The sequence below is a fragment of the Zootoca vivipara genome, chromosome 7, assembly GCF_965207765.1.
Source record: "Zootoca vivipara chromosome 7, rZooViv2.hap1.1, whole genome shotgun sequence".
Lineage (NCBI taxonomy): Eukaryota > Metazoa > Chordata > Lepidosauria > Squamata > Lacertidae > Zootoca > Zootoca vivipara.
In genome coordinates, this window is record NC_142590.1 from 87,227,052 (window position 1) to 87,241,540 (window position 14,489).

At 42.0% G+C, this 14,489-nt stretch overlaps 2 protein-coding genes across 2 annotated transcripts in view; one reads left to right on the forward strand and one right to left on the reverse strand.

Moving 5' to 3' along the window:
* Positions 1-2,486, forward strand: part of COL9A3 (collagen type IX alpha 3 chain) — a 57,419-nt gene extending 54,933 nt beyond the window's left edge. The window contains exon 31 of the mRNA XM_088674722.1: positions 266-2,486. Within this exon, the coding sequence (XP_088530848.1) occupies positions 266-444 (179 nt within the window). The 3' untranslated portion in view covers positions 445-2,486. The remainder of the gene's footprint in view (positions 1-265) is intronic.
* On the reverse strand, positions 1,719-11,145 carry TCFL5 (transcription factor like 5). Its single transcript, XM_035124022.3, has 6 exons — positions 9,471-11,145; positions 7,143-7,335; positions 5,591-5,747; positions 4,351-4,588; positions 3,436-3,577; positions 1,719-2,783 (listed from the first exon to the last, which is right to left on the reverse strand). The coding sequence occupies exons 1-6, from the start codon at positions 10,196-10,198 to the stop codon at positions 2,661-2,663; spliced, it is 1,581 nt and encodes a 526-aa protein (XP_034979913.1). The 5' UTR covers positions 10,199-11,145; the 3' UTR covers positions 1,719-2,660.
* Between the last annotated feature and the right edge of the window lie 3,344 nt (positions 11,146-14,489).

The window sequence follows — 14,489 nt, forward strand, 5'->3', positions numbered from 1 at the left end:
GGCGTGCCCATTGGCGCCAATGAGAGCCTCCCGCCTGATGCAAACAGCAGCTTTGGGGGAGGAAGTTTTCACATGGACTGCAATGTAGGAAGGTTTCTATTTATTTTACGATAAATCTATATTGTCATGGAACTCAGGGTGGCGTACATGTGGTTCTTAAGAGGTTACCCATCTAAGCAAGGACTATTTTTTGCAACCAATAATTTTATCCAGGAGAAAGAACAGAATATCATGCCCAACCTTTTATCTCTTTCCCCCTGAAAAGGTCCGCCGGGTGTCCCAGGGACTAGTAAAGATGGCCGGGATGGCTCTCCTGGTGAACCTGGGTTGCCAGGGGATCCTGGAAGACCAGGTGCAATTGGAGTCCAAGGAACTCCAGGAGTCTGTGATACATCTGCCTGCATGGGAGCAGCTCTCATTGGAGGAAAATCCAAAAAGTCATAAAACTGCATTTAATGGAAGTCAGAAAAAGGGAACGGAGTATTTAAGCAAATTGTTCACACGTGAAGAGAAAACCGCCCTCTGAAAAATTTGGAGGGGTGGTTCTCCTGTAAGAATGAATGAAATGGAGACTTTGTTTTAGTTCAATGAAACAGGAAATCATCAGATGGAAATTTGTACTATATCCCCTACAATTGTACCCCAATTTTTACTACATTGTTGTTTGCTCCTTGCCCCACTGAAGAGAGACTTCCCCGCTTATTCCGATGTAAGAGGTGCTTCCCCCAGCACCACCACAAATCAACTGGACTATGTTTTATGCAATTTTTAGGATGGCTTAAACCTGCACCAGTTTATGTTAATGGTAAACTCTGTTCCAACCTTATTATGCGGGAGCGCTGCGGCCAGGGCTGCAGAGGGATAACCCTAATCAGATAAATGAGAGCCACAATTACGGTATCTAGCCAGGGCTATGCACACACAGCCTCATCACTTGATCCAGCTAAGTAGGCATGCTTCGTTGGACTGTGTCAAGTAAATGTAGAAGTAGTGGACTAAATAAACATTATTCAGATAGAACAATTGACAACCCCGATTGTTCATACGATGGACACAATCCAAAGAGCCCCTCTATATGCACACACCAGAGTTTTCCTAAGGCAGATCTCTATACTGTGTCAGAAGTCTCTTCTGAAGAAGTGTGCATGCACACGAAAGCTCATACCAAAATAAAAACTTAGTTGGTCTTTAAGGTGCTACTGAAGGAATTTTTTTATTTTACTTCGATCCAGACCAACACGGCTACCTACCTGTAACCAGAAGTCTCTTCTGAAGATCATCCCAGTTTTCAAGGGTGGTTTGTCCCAGCAGCACAGGGAACAGTCTCTGCAAAAGGGGAACCACATATGCATTGCGGTACACAGAGCTTGCCATATGGCCTTATCTCTTATATATGTACCACAAGTAAAAATTTTCCAATAAATTCTATGAGGTAGAATGCATCTCTTAAAGGTAAAGGTGTAAAGGGATATATATGTATATATCTCTTACATTTGGTTAATTTCAAACATTTCCATATTATATTTAGTAATGACATTTTACATTACAGATGAACACTGCCCAAAATTAGTATATGCATTATTGTAATTTTTTTAAGAAAAACAAAATCACTTTTTGTAACATTGTGTTTGCCTGTTTTATAATAGGCTTGTTTTGTTAATACTTTTATTTTCCCCCCTTGCTGATTCGAAATAAAGGTGCTACACAATTGTGAATATCCGTGATTTAAACAGTATTTATTTTGGGATGAGTTCTGTATAAGAAATACTTACTGGCATCATCTGTTTGATAGATAAATGAAGCCACTTTCAATTCAATAAATATACTATTTCTCAAATGCTTCAGCTTTCCTAACACAGACTGCTAATACTAGTCTTTTTTTTAAAAAAAGAAAATATTATGTGCACTTAAAAATCATGTACTGTTTACAAAATACCACTTTTGCACTGAAATCATGCAATTATCTGGAAGCCCAATTGAAATAAATCAGATTTGCACCAGAGCACACAGCTGTATTTCTCCTGTTCATTTCAGTGGGTATTTGTGCAGCAGATAATTCATTGACTGTATCCTGCACTAAAAATCATTGGAGAATGCAAAACATATTTTAAATAGTAGTGTATTTGTAACACACTGTCAAAAAGCTTTTTCTATATATTTTAGTTTCACAGGTATGAACATTTTGAAATGGAAGGCAAATCTCAGTTACTATATACAAGTTACTATATTTTATATAATTTATAAACTATTTACATTTCTTCTTCTTCCAAACTGGTTGTTATGACATTCTAATAATTATCTATATCAGTACAAGTGTGTACAAGGTTGAAAAGAACAAGCTGCTCTTTGACACTTCTGAATTATTTTATACATGGCAAACAAACAAACAAAAATTAGAAAATGGGTTACTAGCTTGTACTGCTGTTTTCTACTTCCCTCTGGTGCAACACTTTTCTTAGGGCAGCATTAATAAATAAATGTTGTTGGTGTCTTGCTTTTCTTCTTTGTTTGGAATAAAGTGTGTCATTTCTTTAACGCTTATGTATTTTTCAAAGTACATTAAGTCACAGGAGAAGTCCAGCAGGTGAATTTGAATTAGAAGATCACACAAATCCTTGCATGTCCACCCTTTACACCAGTTTTTGACTGTAGAGAGCCAACTATTTTATCTCCATAGGTGTGCCATTCTGAGTAATCTCCTGTGTCGAGCATGTTGCTAGTGAATCAGATCTTGTTAACTTTAGTCTTCTGCCTGTTTTACCACAGAACACGGTCTCAAATTCCTAAAAACCAAACACAGAGAATAATTACGACATGGACTTGCGAAGACGCAAACCTTGGGGAAAGTGAGGGCACACAGCTATCCCTAAAGGAGAGAAGTTACTAAGCAACTTTTAGCTTATCCTAGCAAACTTTGAAGATATTTAAAAAACAAAACATGCAGAGTTGCAGCACAGGAGCTGCCATTTATTTCAGAGTGGAACAGCTCCAGAAATAAAGAGCTGCCCTTCCATTATCGTCAACACAATAGCTGGTGCACAGATGGAGCTATTTAACCTGGGGTGGGGTGGGGGGTGGAATACAACTAAAGTGAAAATACTAGGTGGGTACTACTGTACTTGCGATATAGTACTTCCAAAACGTTGAGAGCATGTCCAAATAATATTTAATAATAGATATATAAGGTTTAGATTTCCATACAACAATCTTGTGATGTATGACAGGATTATTTTCATCCTCATTTTTCAAATGAACGGGGTAGTCAAAGGCTGAGGCTGAGATTGTCGCCTGTTTAAGATTATAGGCCACTGAAGATGTGTGTTCCTGTATCCATTGAAGTGAATGGTCAAGCAAAGTACCTATCATGATTCCGCGAGGCATTTTGTTATTGCTTTAATGCATTTTGTTCTTTGTATTTATGTGAGACATACTGACCTTTTTCAGAGAATCCCCATGCCGTTCCTGAATGTATTTTAGAAATGCTGTTGTCCATTGTAAAGTTGTTGCCTTGTCAGTATCCGAAGTGCAAAATGGAACCAGAAGATTAAGTTCATCGCAACAAATCCTGATTCTGCGCCTAGAATTGCATACAACATGGACAGTTCTAGTAGTGCTTGAAACGGTAACATAAAACATTTATTAATTAGGTGTAGCAACTTAGAAGCCAATTATTTGATGAAGATAGTGGCAAAGCATCAGTAACACATGCTATAAGAAGTTTCCTGGGCTTACAAAACGCTCATTGTTCCTCCCTGTAATGCTGAATTGAAGACCACAAGTGTACTGACATGAGGATCCTTACAATCAATCCTACGTTTTCTGGTTAAGGGACGTGAGCCTGTAAGGTTTGTATTAAAATTTTGCAAATATTTATACAGTTGACTGATTGAATCTACATAAGAACATAAATAACATAAAGCCTCCTAGATCAGGCCCATCTAGACCAGCATCTGTTCTCTCTGTGGCCAACCAGATGCCTGAGAGAAGCCCGTAAGCAGGAACTGAGTGCGATAGCAACACCTTTCCTGCAGTTTCCAGCAACAGGTATTTAGAGGCATAGTGCCTCAGACAGTGGAAATAACAGCTAATATCTTAATTTAGTTACTTTCCTCCTCCCTTTCCATACTCCACCCACCCCTTTTGTACAGTATCTGGAGTATGAGCCACTATTTAATGTATGTTCTATTGTACACTGGCAGTATATTGATGTCATAAATATCCAGAAAAATGACATTGTGGCATGTAAATCAACACCAAATTAACGTTGAAACAAATTCATTTGTATAGACCTGATAACTTAAGAACCAAACACAAAAGGTGTTCTTTTCAGAGGCCACCATTAGCAATTACCTTCTGTCTCTTTCCATCCGGTTATGTCTCTCCCGACGCTGAGAGACACCACCTTGAGTTCCACTTTGTGCGCTCTGGGTTGGTTGTGTTGCTTGCCAAGTGCTATGAGCTGGGCCTGCATTTTGGGTATCACACACATTCTGAATATCACCAAGAGGTTTGCGCTGCACATTGGTGTCCAAGGGATGTATTCGACTACGACTTCTTTTGTTTATTGTTTGCTTACATATAGCATCTCCTTTGCAAAACAAGAGGAAAAAGAGATGTGTTGCCATTTTTCTTTTCTTTCTTTTGCCATAAGTAAATTGTATGGTTGAATTGAAATTTCAACTTGTATCAAGCTCAGCTTTGGTTTACTGATTCAAAGGCTGTCCACCACTAAAATAATTGTGGTGGATCAATAATCAGTTGCTTTTTACATGTAAATAACCCTTAAGTAAAATTGCAGCTTAGCAAAGACATCAGTACAGCTATTGAAGGAAATATGATAGACCTTGCAATTAAATAAACGAACGCTGCCTGTGGTCGTTGTTCCCTATTTTACTACCACACCAGAACCAAAGCAACCTTAAAGATAAACAAGTGGGCATTTTATCTCTCAGCTCCCCTGCTAATTAAAATTTACCCCACTGTTTAAATTAATCCCTATGATTAGTAAGCTAAGACCTTAGTTAACGGCTATACTTGCTTAACATTGCAGTGGAAACATTTCTATATAATGCAGCACAGAAAATGCTGTGAGAAGGTACATACATAGGTTGGCCCCAGGCTCTCTACTTCAGAGCCTCAAACGTCTAGAACCTGGAGCACCCATCACAGCTGGATCTCAAAAAAGGCAGCAAAAGGCTACCCAAGGATTTGTTTGCCAGTTTCTCTCTGGAGCTCTGTGTTACTTCCTCCAATTCTGTTACTTCCTCCAAGGGCACGCGTAGCACTAAAAACCCCATTTCACCCAACCTCAAAACCACCCCATGCAAAAGATAATTGTCACTGCTGTTTATAGAGATCAGAAACTGACATGTAATAAACTGTCAGGGTCACGCATGGGCTTCCTCCTAGCTTCCAAGACAGCAAAGCTGCCTTAAATGGTTGGGGAATGCATTTTTATTAAGCATTTTCTCAAACAGAAGCATGATATTTTGAAGACTTCTCTGAAAAAAAGCTAACTTAAGAAATCAGAATGAATTACTTGATAGTTATAGCCACTGACAACAAACTTAGTCAAAATTCAGCAGTTTACCTCCTAATTTAATCCAAACATGTTCAGGCAGTGCCTTATTTCTAGGACCAACAGTCTGTTTCGTAGCCTCAATTTCCTGCTGGTAACAAATAGAAAAAGCTCGAGGTAACCCAAGGTCTTGATGTTTGGCTGTTTCCAGAACAGAGGCTCCAGAGCTCTAAAAGAAAATGTATGTATCAGCATTAAATGAAGCCAACTGTAAATCATGTTGGCCAGCCTCCCCTTTTATTGAACAATACAGGCATTGTAGTCCTAAAGGTGCATTGGTGCTGCTCCTGCTAAGCCTCTCCTTCCACCATCCAATGACTCCACATACTCCGAAAAGTCTCATCTAGGACAGCCCAAGAACTGCCTATTCCAATCTTGAGTTTGGATTTGCTGTTAGTCATGGAGTGGTTAATTGTAATGAAACGGTAAATTTTAATGAAATTCTAACCCACTCACCTGGGAGTAAGCACCACTGAATTCAATAGATCTTACTTCTGAGTAGGCATGGTTAGGATTGCCCTTTTAGTCACGAAGTCGTTAATTTTAACTACAGCTGGCCCTTTCATTTATTGGGGGCAGTATTCTACTACCTTGTCCTCTCTGCGCAAGGTGACAGTCTTCCCTCTCCTCTCCCAAGCACACCCCTTGCCTTCGCTAAAACTGCTCTGGAAGGTTGGGGGAACCCCTAAAACAGATTTAGGGGTTCACAGGGTGAGGGGGGGAATTTCCACTAGCAGTAAACCTTGTGCTGGTCAGACCCTAATTTTGCAGTGCTTTGAATACAACCCTGGATCACATTCCTAATAGTTACACACTGTAGCGCTCATATTTTTGTTATATTAGTTCTAGGCTAGGCATTGCAATAATTTTTGGAATTTATAAAGCCCTCTTCAATGAATAAAGTGCTTTACAATTTGTATCTCATTGCTAATACAACCTGGCATGTAGACTTTAGCTCTGTCTCTCATCCTAATATAAATACCATTTATGATTCTTAGGCTATTACCACTGCCAACTTCACAAAGTATTATAGTTAGGTATGGGTTTTAAAAACCCGGCAAAGAAATAGTTAATCTGAATTGCTTTCAGTCTAGAAAGGTTTATGTAAGATGCAAATTTCCACTTTTTGGAAGAGAGGGTTGCTCCAAATACGGACAAATCAAAGTGAAAATGACCAATGGGAGTTATAAAAAAAAATAAGATTACAACTCAAGATAAATGTCAGGATTATAAGAAGGAATTGAAATAACTTTACGGTAGAAGCTAAAGAATGAAGACAGAAAAATTGAAATGAATTCAAGAACAGATAAGAAGCCATTTTTTTCTGCTCAAGAAAAACAAGTCTAAAGTCTACTTGGACTAATGGTTCTTCATATCCTGGCCAATGCTAATTAATTTATTTCACCAAATAACAAGAAACAAGTGTCAGATAACTGTACAATTCAAAACTCAGGTTGACAATTCCCTTGTTTACTGCATCCTCTTCAGAAGTTTTACTATAACTAATATAAAGCTTTGAAACCAAGCGGCTACAATTTAAATTAAAAATTAAACGAATACCAACCTGTGTTTGTGAAGGGTTTGCATTTCCAGTTACAGGAGAAGCAACATTCGGGTTAAACAGTGGGCATGTAAACTGTAATGCAGTAGTCGTAGTAGCAGCCGTCTTATTTTTCACTAATGTGGTACATTTATTCTGTTGCTGGTGGAGAGGAACACCCATCACTTCTGAAGGATGGCGAATTAGAGTTACTAAACTATAAAAGGAGTGAATAAACAAAGGCACTTATTTGAAATGACTGGATTAGAATAGCCATTTTGCTGCGTAATCTTCCACATCAGTAGACAACCCAGTATAGGTTCAGAATTCTAATATAACCCATCTCAACATATATTTTAATATATAAACTAATGATTCAGGCACGGGGAACCTACAGCCTTTCTGATGTATGTGGACTACAGCTGCCATCTTCCCTGACCACTGGTCATGCTGGCTGGGGCTGATGGGAGTTGGAGCTGAGTGAAGACAGAATGAAGCCTGTATGCTAAACAGCAGGCTTCTCTCTTGCTTTTTACAGCAGCAGCGGAAGCATTCTTCATTCTCTGCATTTCCCCTTTCAAGCTGCAACCTTGGAGGATGAAAAGGGGAGCGTGGGAAAAGGCTTTATGAGCCACCCACGCACTTCTGTGCACCTCTGATGTGCAAAGCCCTTTGTAATCCTCTCCCCTTCTCCTCTGCACTCATGATGTTAGAGGTGCAATGGGGAAGGGGGTAGGATTGCAAAGGGCTTTCATAACCTCCAAGCACAGCTCCTTTGCATCTCCTATGTCGAAGGTGAAAAGCAGCTGTGTGGGGCAGCTTCCAGGAACAACGCTGGGAGAAGCAGTTTCCACTGGATGGAAACCATGTGCTCCCCTAAGATCTTCCCCTTTCCGCCTCATGCTGCTGGCACAGCCAGGTGGGATGATGAGTTGGCCTGGCAGGCAAAGGAAGGAGGCCAGAAGTAGCAGCAGGTCAGGCTGCTTTATCCAGGCCAACTCTTCATTTTAATTGGTGGCAACAGCAGCAGACTAGCAGACCTTACCATGCTTCTAATCAGCCATGGCAGAAGCAGAAGATCCCCAAGTTGGCTGGGAAGGTGGAAGGTGTGGCAGGAGTGGCACCAGGAAGCCTGGGGTTCTGGATCATGGGAGCAAGGACCCCACAACTGGCAAGTGGAGGAGCCAGCAGAGCAGGGAAGCTGCTGGGGAACTGCCATAGCCTGTTCTGATTGTCCCCCTGAAGCTTGCCTGGGCCACTCATCCACCACCTTTTTCGCACTATAGTTCACAGCACCACCTGTCTGTGGCCAGATGAACTGCAGTGTGATGAAACGTTTGTATTTTTATTATATGTAAAGAAAGGACATGCACCTGGGCTGCCTGTAGCTCCCTGTTGTGTAGCAAACCCAGCTTTGCTGGCACATGGTGTGGAATGGCCCTTGGGTACATGGACAGGAAGTCTGGGTTGGTTGTTTGGTACTAACTTGCAATGCTGTGATATATGGTAGCAAACTCTGGTGGGATTGCAACTATAAGCTCAGCATTATGGGCTTACTTCATGGGCACTCAGCATTTTAGGGTTATTGTAAAAAGAAAAGTGCAGTATAAATCCAACAGCCAAGGCTTGGCTTTAACTACCGGTATGTTCATCAAATGATGCCAGTCACAAATAAATGAAAGAAACAAGTTGCTGGGAAAGTTGCACACTGCAGTTTTTAGGGTGCAAGTATGCTGATGGATCCATCCACAGGTAGATAATGTAATGACACTGCAATCTTAAAATCTACAGTTTGATATAGAATTGCTATAGAATCAAAGAATTGGAGGGGACCTTGTAGACTACCTGGTCTAGGGTGGCAACTTATGCATTGCCAAAAGGACAAAATACACCACCACAACAGAGAACACATTTTACCATAAGCTGCATGTTTTAATTTATATGCAAAAATGCAAATTTAGAAATAATTATCACAATTTCAATATAAATGCAATCTTTATATGAAAATCTCACAAAACTGTGACTAGGTGTCTTGTGTGCCTGCTTAGTTAAGGAATATTGGAGACAGGTTTAAAATCACTTACTACCAATTAGTTTACTCTTGCCTATCCACCCCTTTGTATTTGTATGTATGTATATGTGTGTTTGTGTGTGTGTAACGGTGAAATGTTTTCAATTTTAAATAATAGAAATCAAAACTTACAGATCGAAATTATTCCTTATTAATAAATGCAAAGCAATAAAGTGGCATCTTGGGTATGCACCCTAGTATTTCTAATGTTTAGTTGACAGAGGCCACAATTAAAATATGTGATTGAGCTGTGATTAAAAGGAAATAAAAATGCAACACACTTGTTAATGGCTACTCCACTTTCCTGGGTTTCTTGACATCTGGGAAGTTCGGCCTGGATACTGTTGAATCTGTCTTCCAATCGAACACGGACTGCAGATTTGGCTCTGGATTCAAGAATTGGTGCTGAATTTTCCACAGGCAAATTTTCTTTATTTAGCCCACCCAAGTTTTCACTATGTTTGGCTTTAACTAAACTCTGCCCAGTCATCTCCACAGAGCTACTACTAGGAGTTTTTTCAGCTTGGTTTGGAGGGATGCTAGACTCACTGAGCAACATCATTCTTAGCTCCTGGAAGTCAATGTGCCCTAGACACTGATTAGGACCCATGAAATTGCTGTCAGAGGCTAAACCAGACTGACAGATAATGGGATAAAGTGACTGGTTTCCAGAACTGTTTGATGAAAAGCCACTTAGACTGTTACCAGACGATGACAGGTATTGTGATTGATTTGCAGGATTGTTGGTGAAGGAACTTGAATTCTGCCTATTTTCTGCTTCATTTTCATTTGCTTGCGCCTCCATATGGGAATAGAGTATGTGCTGAAGTTGTGTGTATTCTATTTCTGTCATTTCCACCAGGCTGAGATCCGTGGTGGTGAAGCTCAGGTTTTGCTCACCAAAAGAGGAATCTGCTGGGCCTTCAGCAGCAGAAGCAGTAGAAGCTGGATCTGTAACCACAGCCCGAGGGTTGGAAGTTTCGGACACCTTGGAGGTTGAGTCTGACATGATTCTGGCGAATACCAATGCCTCAAAGTCTTCAGAAAGCTGAATGTACAGGGAGTAAACACCACCAGCTTGGTGCAGCAAAACTTTGCAAATAATAGGTGCAATCAGGAGCTAGTGCTTTTAAAGATGTGCTGATTAGCCTACACAAAACAATTGTTGCATTGCCTTATGCTTCCATTACATCCTCTGGACATTAACGTTCCTAATTCTTGACAGCGCTATCACCAGCTAAAAAACATTGATGGCATCCAAAGCATGTGAATGGCTCAATGGTGGTTTGTTGTTTTTTTTAAGGAAATTTCACGTTCTCCAAAAAGTGCCAGAAGTTAAAAGCTGCCCACTAAAATATCCAGTCCTCCCTTTGGGGGGGGGGGGGGTTCCTAGTCTTTTTTTTCAAATCCCAGAGCCAAATAGGGAAAGCACAAAATAATTGCACACCACCCTTTAAAAATGGATAATATAATATTTTTAAAAAACAATTAGAGGGTGTCTTCAGCCCCACATTCTTGCGCAATCAAACTTTTCGAGGGGGAAGAGGGACTGAGCCCCTTCTGAATGAGACCCGCCCCCCTCTTCTCCAGTGCCAGATGAAGCATGCAATCAAAGCTCCTTTCTGGGGGGCGGGGATGCGAAGTGGGGAGGAAACCTGGCCAGCTCCAGGCAAGTAACCAATGGAGCCAGCCCTCCCCACCTGCCCACCTGCGAGGACAGGCCCAAACCGGACAGGTAACCAAGCACCCCCTTAGCAACCGACGGGAGGGCGGCCCCGCCCACCACCCGCCTCTCAGCCCTCGCGCCCGCCTCCAAACGGCCCCTGGGCTCGCCGAGGGGGGCCGAAGCCCCGCCTCCCCAAACTACCCCTCCAACGGCCAAAACCGGGGAGGGGCGTTAAGAGGCCGAGGGGCGTTGGAGGCCGAGGGAGCAACGGCCGCGCCGCCTCCCTCAGCGCGTGTTCAACTGTTGCCCGCCGTGTTTTCCACCTCACGGTCTTTGCTCTCCAACCCCCCCCCCCACAACAAAAAAAATCCCTCCACGTTATTCCCTACCATAATTCCCCCGTCACAAACTTCCATGTAATGGGCGGGGTTTTTTGAGGGGGGTGGTGAGTAAAACCACTCAACAAAAGTCACCCCCGCCGCCGTCGTTATAAAGTTTCCTCCACACAATATGGCGTCTCACGGGCCGCAGGTTCTCCTTGTTCACCTGCGAGGAATGAATGGGGAGGCGGCATTCGCCTCATCCCTTCAGTGTTTCGTTTCCTTAAGCGGCTGCTCCCCATAGTGCGGGGCACTTACTCCCCGGTAACGCGGTTATTACTGTTGTTATTTGGGAGCTTGACTTGGAGGCCGGACTCTAATCCTGCTGCTACCCTCGAGTAGGCCCGTTGGAAGCCAAGGGACGTGAGGCGTTCGGGAGTCGAAGCTTCTTGCCCCGTCGGCTTCGGCGGGCCTAATCCCTTAAGCATGAGGGGCTAGATCCAGGCCATGCCTACTCAGAAGTAAGCCCCGCTAAATCCTGCGGGGCTTGCTCATAGGTAAATGGTCGTTGATCCAAAGCACCCCGCTCCACATTGGGCAACACAAAAGATTTTTCAAAAAATAAATTAAAGCGGTATAGAAATCACATCAAATCACAAATTATCCTCCGCGTTTCCTACAAGGATACACACGGGGAAAAACAAAAACAAAATGAATGCCGTTGCGTCCAATTGCAAAGGCAGGTTTTGCTTATTTCTGCACAATTATTTGCACATCTGTTCAGAAAATGAGATTAAAATCCCGGGATTGTACACCCTAATTTGCAAAAGTCTGGCTACATATACACTGTTTTTTTAAAAAAATCACATATTGTACCCTCCTCTGAACCATAACACATTTAAATACGACTTTTGTTTTGCTTAATTGCTTTAAGTATTAAAAAAAATGGGTTTCGTTTTGCTAGTTTGGGCTGGCCCTGAATCTCTGGGAATAAAGCCAAGAACAGATCAAACTCTTTAGAGAGTTTTGAAATATTAAGTGGTATACAGTATAAACGCTTCTAAATAAATATATGCATTACCATTTATATTTACATTTTGTTACTTTAAAATGTTAAACTTCTGGAAGAGGCAAGTGTTCCACATTGGGGAAATGTTCCTTAAACTAAATTCTTTTCTCTTAAGTATCTCCAAAAGAAATCACCTTTCCCCTCAGGTATTCCTAGCCTAACTTTACAGTTCTTGCAAAAATAAAAGAAAGGTTAATGAATATATAGAAAGCACAATTTCCTCTAAGGACTTCCATGTACAGTATTATAGAATATATTACTGACATAATGCTGTCGGCTGCATCAAATTCTTTTGCTGGCTAACTCACTGGGCTGTTTTGAAGATTTTTTTATCTTCTGGATTTTTGTGGCTTCTGCAAGTATGTGGATAGCTCCGCTGTTTCTCGGTGACTCCATTTGGGCGACAGTCCTCTCCATACTTTACCACCAAAGTTTGCTATAGCGATGTCTGGGTGGAAAGGTAAGTTCTAGCTAGCTGCAGTGTCGCAAGACCTAATACAGTACTTGACAATTTGCAGGTGAATATGTGAATTGCTACTATTAAAATGTATTTGCGATACTTTCAGCTGCTACAATGTCCTGGTGCATTCAAACTGTGATGGCTACCGGGCAGGAAATTTGCCACTCAATGCTTTAAAAAGGTAAAGGGTCCCCTGACCATTAGGTCCAGTCATGACCGACTCTAGGGTTGCGGTGCTCATCTCGCGTTATTGGCCGAGCGAGCCGGAGTACAGCTTCCAGGTCATGTGGCCAGCATGACTAAGCTGCTTCTGGTGAAACCAGAGCAGCGCGCGGAAATGCCATTTACCTTCCCGCTGTAGCGGTACCTATTTATCTACTTGCACTTTGACGTGCTTTCGAACTGCTAAGTTGGCAGGAGCTGGGACCGAGCAACAGGATCCATCGCAGGGATTTGAACAGCAAGCCCTAGGCTCCGTGGTTTAACCCACAGCGCCACCTGCATCCCAATGCTTTACTGAGTGATAAATAAATGTATGTGAAACAGCTCTGCTGCCTGTTTTAATCCTACATTCCCCTTCTACTAAATAAGAGTTAGCCAATTCCTGCAAGTCAGCTATGCTTCATTGCTCTTTTGTGCAAGAAAACAAAATGTTTGAAATCTGTCACAGAAGAACATGCATATCTTACAGGAGTGCCAGCTTGGCCCCGCAACCATGGGTGCAATGTGGTGTGCATGGACCTGGCACCAAAATTTCTGGGTGCTCGGGTACCCAGGAAGTTGGCACCTATGGCATGGGTAGGCAAACTAAGGCCTGGGGGCCGGCCCAATCGCCTTCTAAATCCAGCCCGCGGACAGTCCAGGAATCAGTGTGTTTTACATGAGTAGAATATGCCCTTTTATTTAAAATGCATCTCTGGGTTATTTGTGGGGCATAGGAATTTGTTAATTCCCCCCCTCCAAAATATAGTCCAACCTCCCACAAGGTCTGAAGGACAGAAGACTGGCCCCCTGCTGAAAGTTTGCTGACCCCTGATCTACGAGTATTCGACCATGCCATTTTTTTCCAGCCACTCCCATCTCCTTTTTCCTCCCACTTATTTTCAATTTTCCCCCCAACAGCCTATTGGCATTCTACATACTCTGCCACTTTGCACAGCTGTTGTTCTGGCTGCATAAATGGGGGTGCTCAGATTTGGAGTAAAAATACAGGATGAATTGTTTGAAGCGTTTAGCCTCCTTTATTACTGCAGCAGTTCTGAGCAGACTTTAGGGTCTCTTGAAACCCCTGAATTTTTTTAGTTTGCATTCTGTAATCAAAGTTCCATATCATATGCCAGTGTGTCCCACCTTTCCTCTAAAAACTAAGTATTATTGGCAGGCAGTGGTGCACCTCCTTCACTTCCCAGCTCAATTTAACCATGTGCTGAGATATTCAGAGCAATATTCCATAGGGTTTGGCTTACTCTGTGCTGGAATACTGGAATCTAGATTTTTGTGTGCCAAGATTTGACTCACAAAAGTAAACTCCCCATTTTCACACACACCCCAGTAATAAAGGAAGGGCACCCCTTTAGCTTCTGCACTGAACATGTACATTCAAGGGACAGGGTGAGTGGTATATTCCCATTCCCTTCAACATAAATTCAGCCTAAACTTGGAGCTCTGCATATAGCTCATGTGTGTACCAAATTTCAGTTACTGTTAATGTACAAGTACAATGGTCATGGGGGAGGGGTACATTTCATAGAATCATAGAGTTGGAAGAGACCACAAGGGCGATCC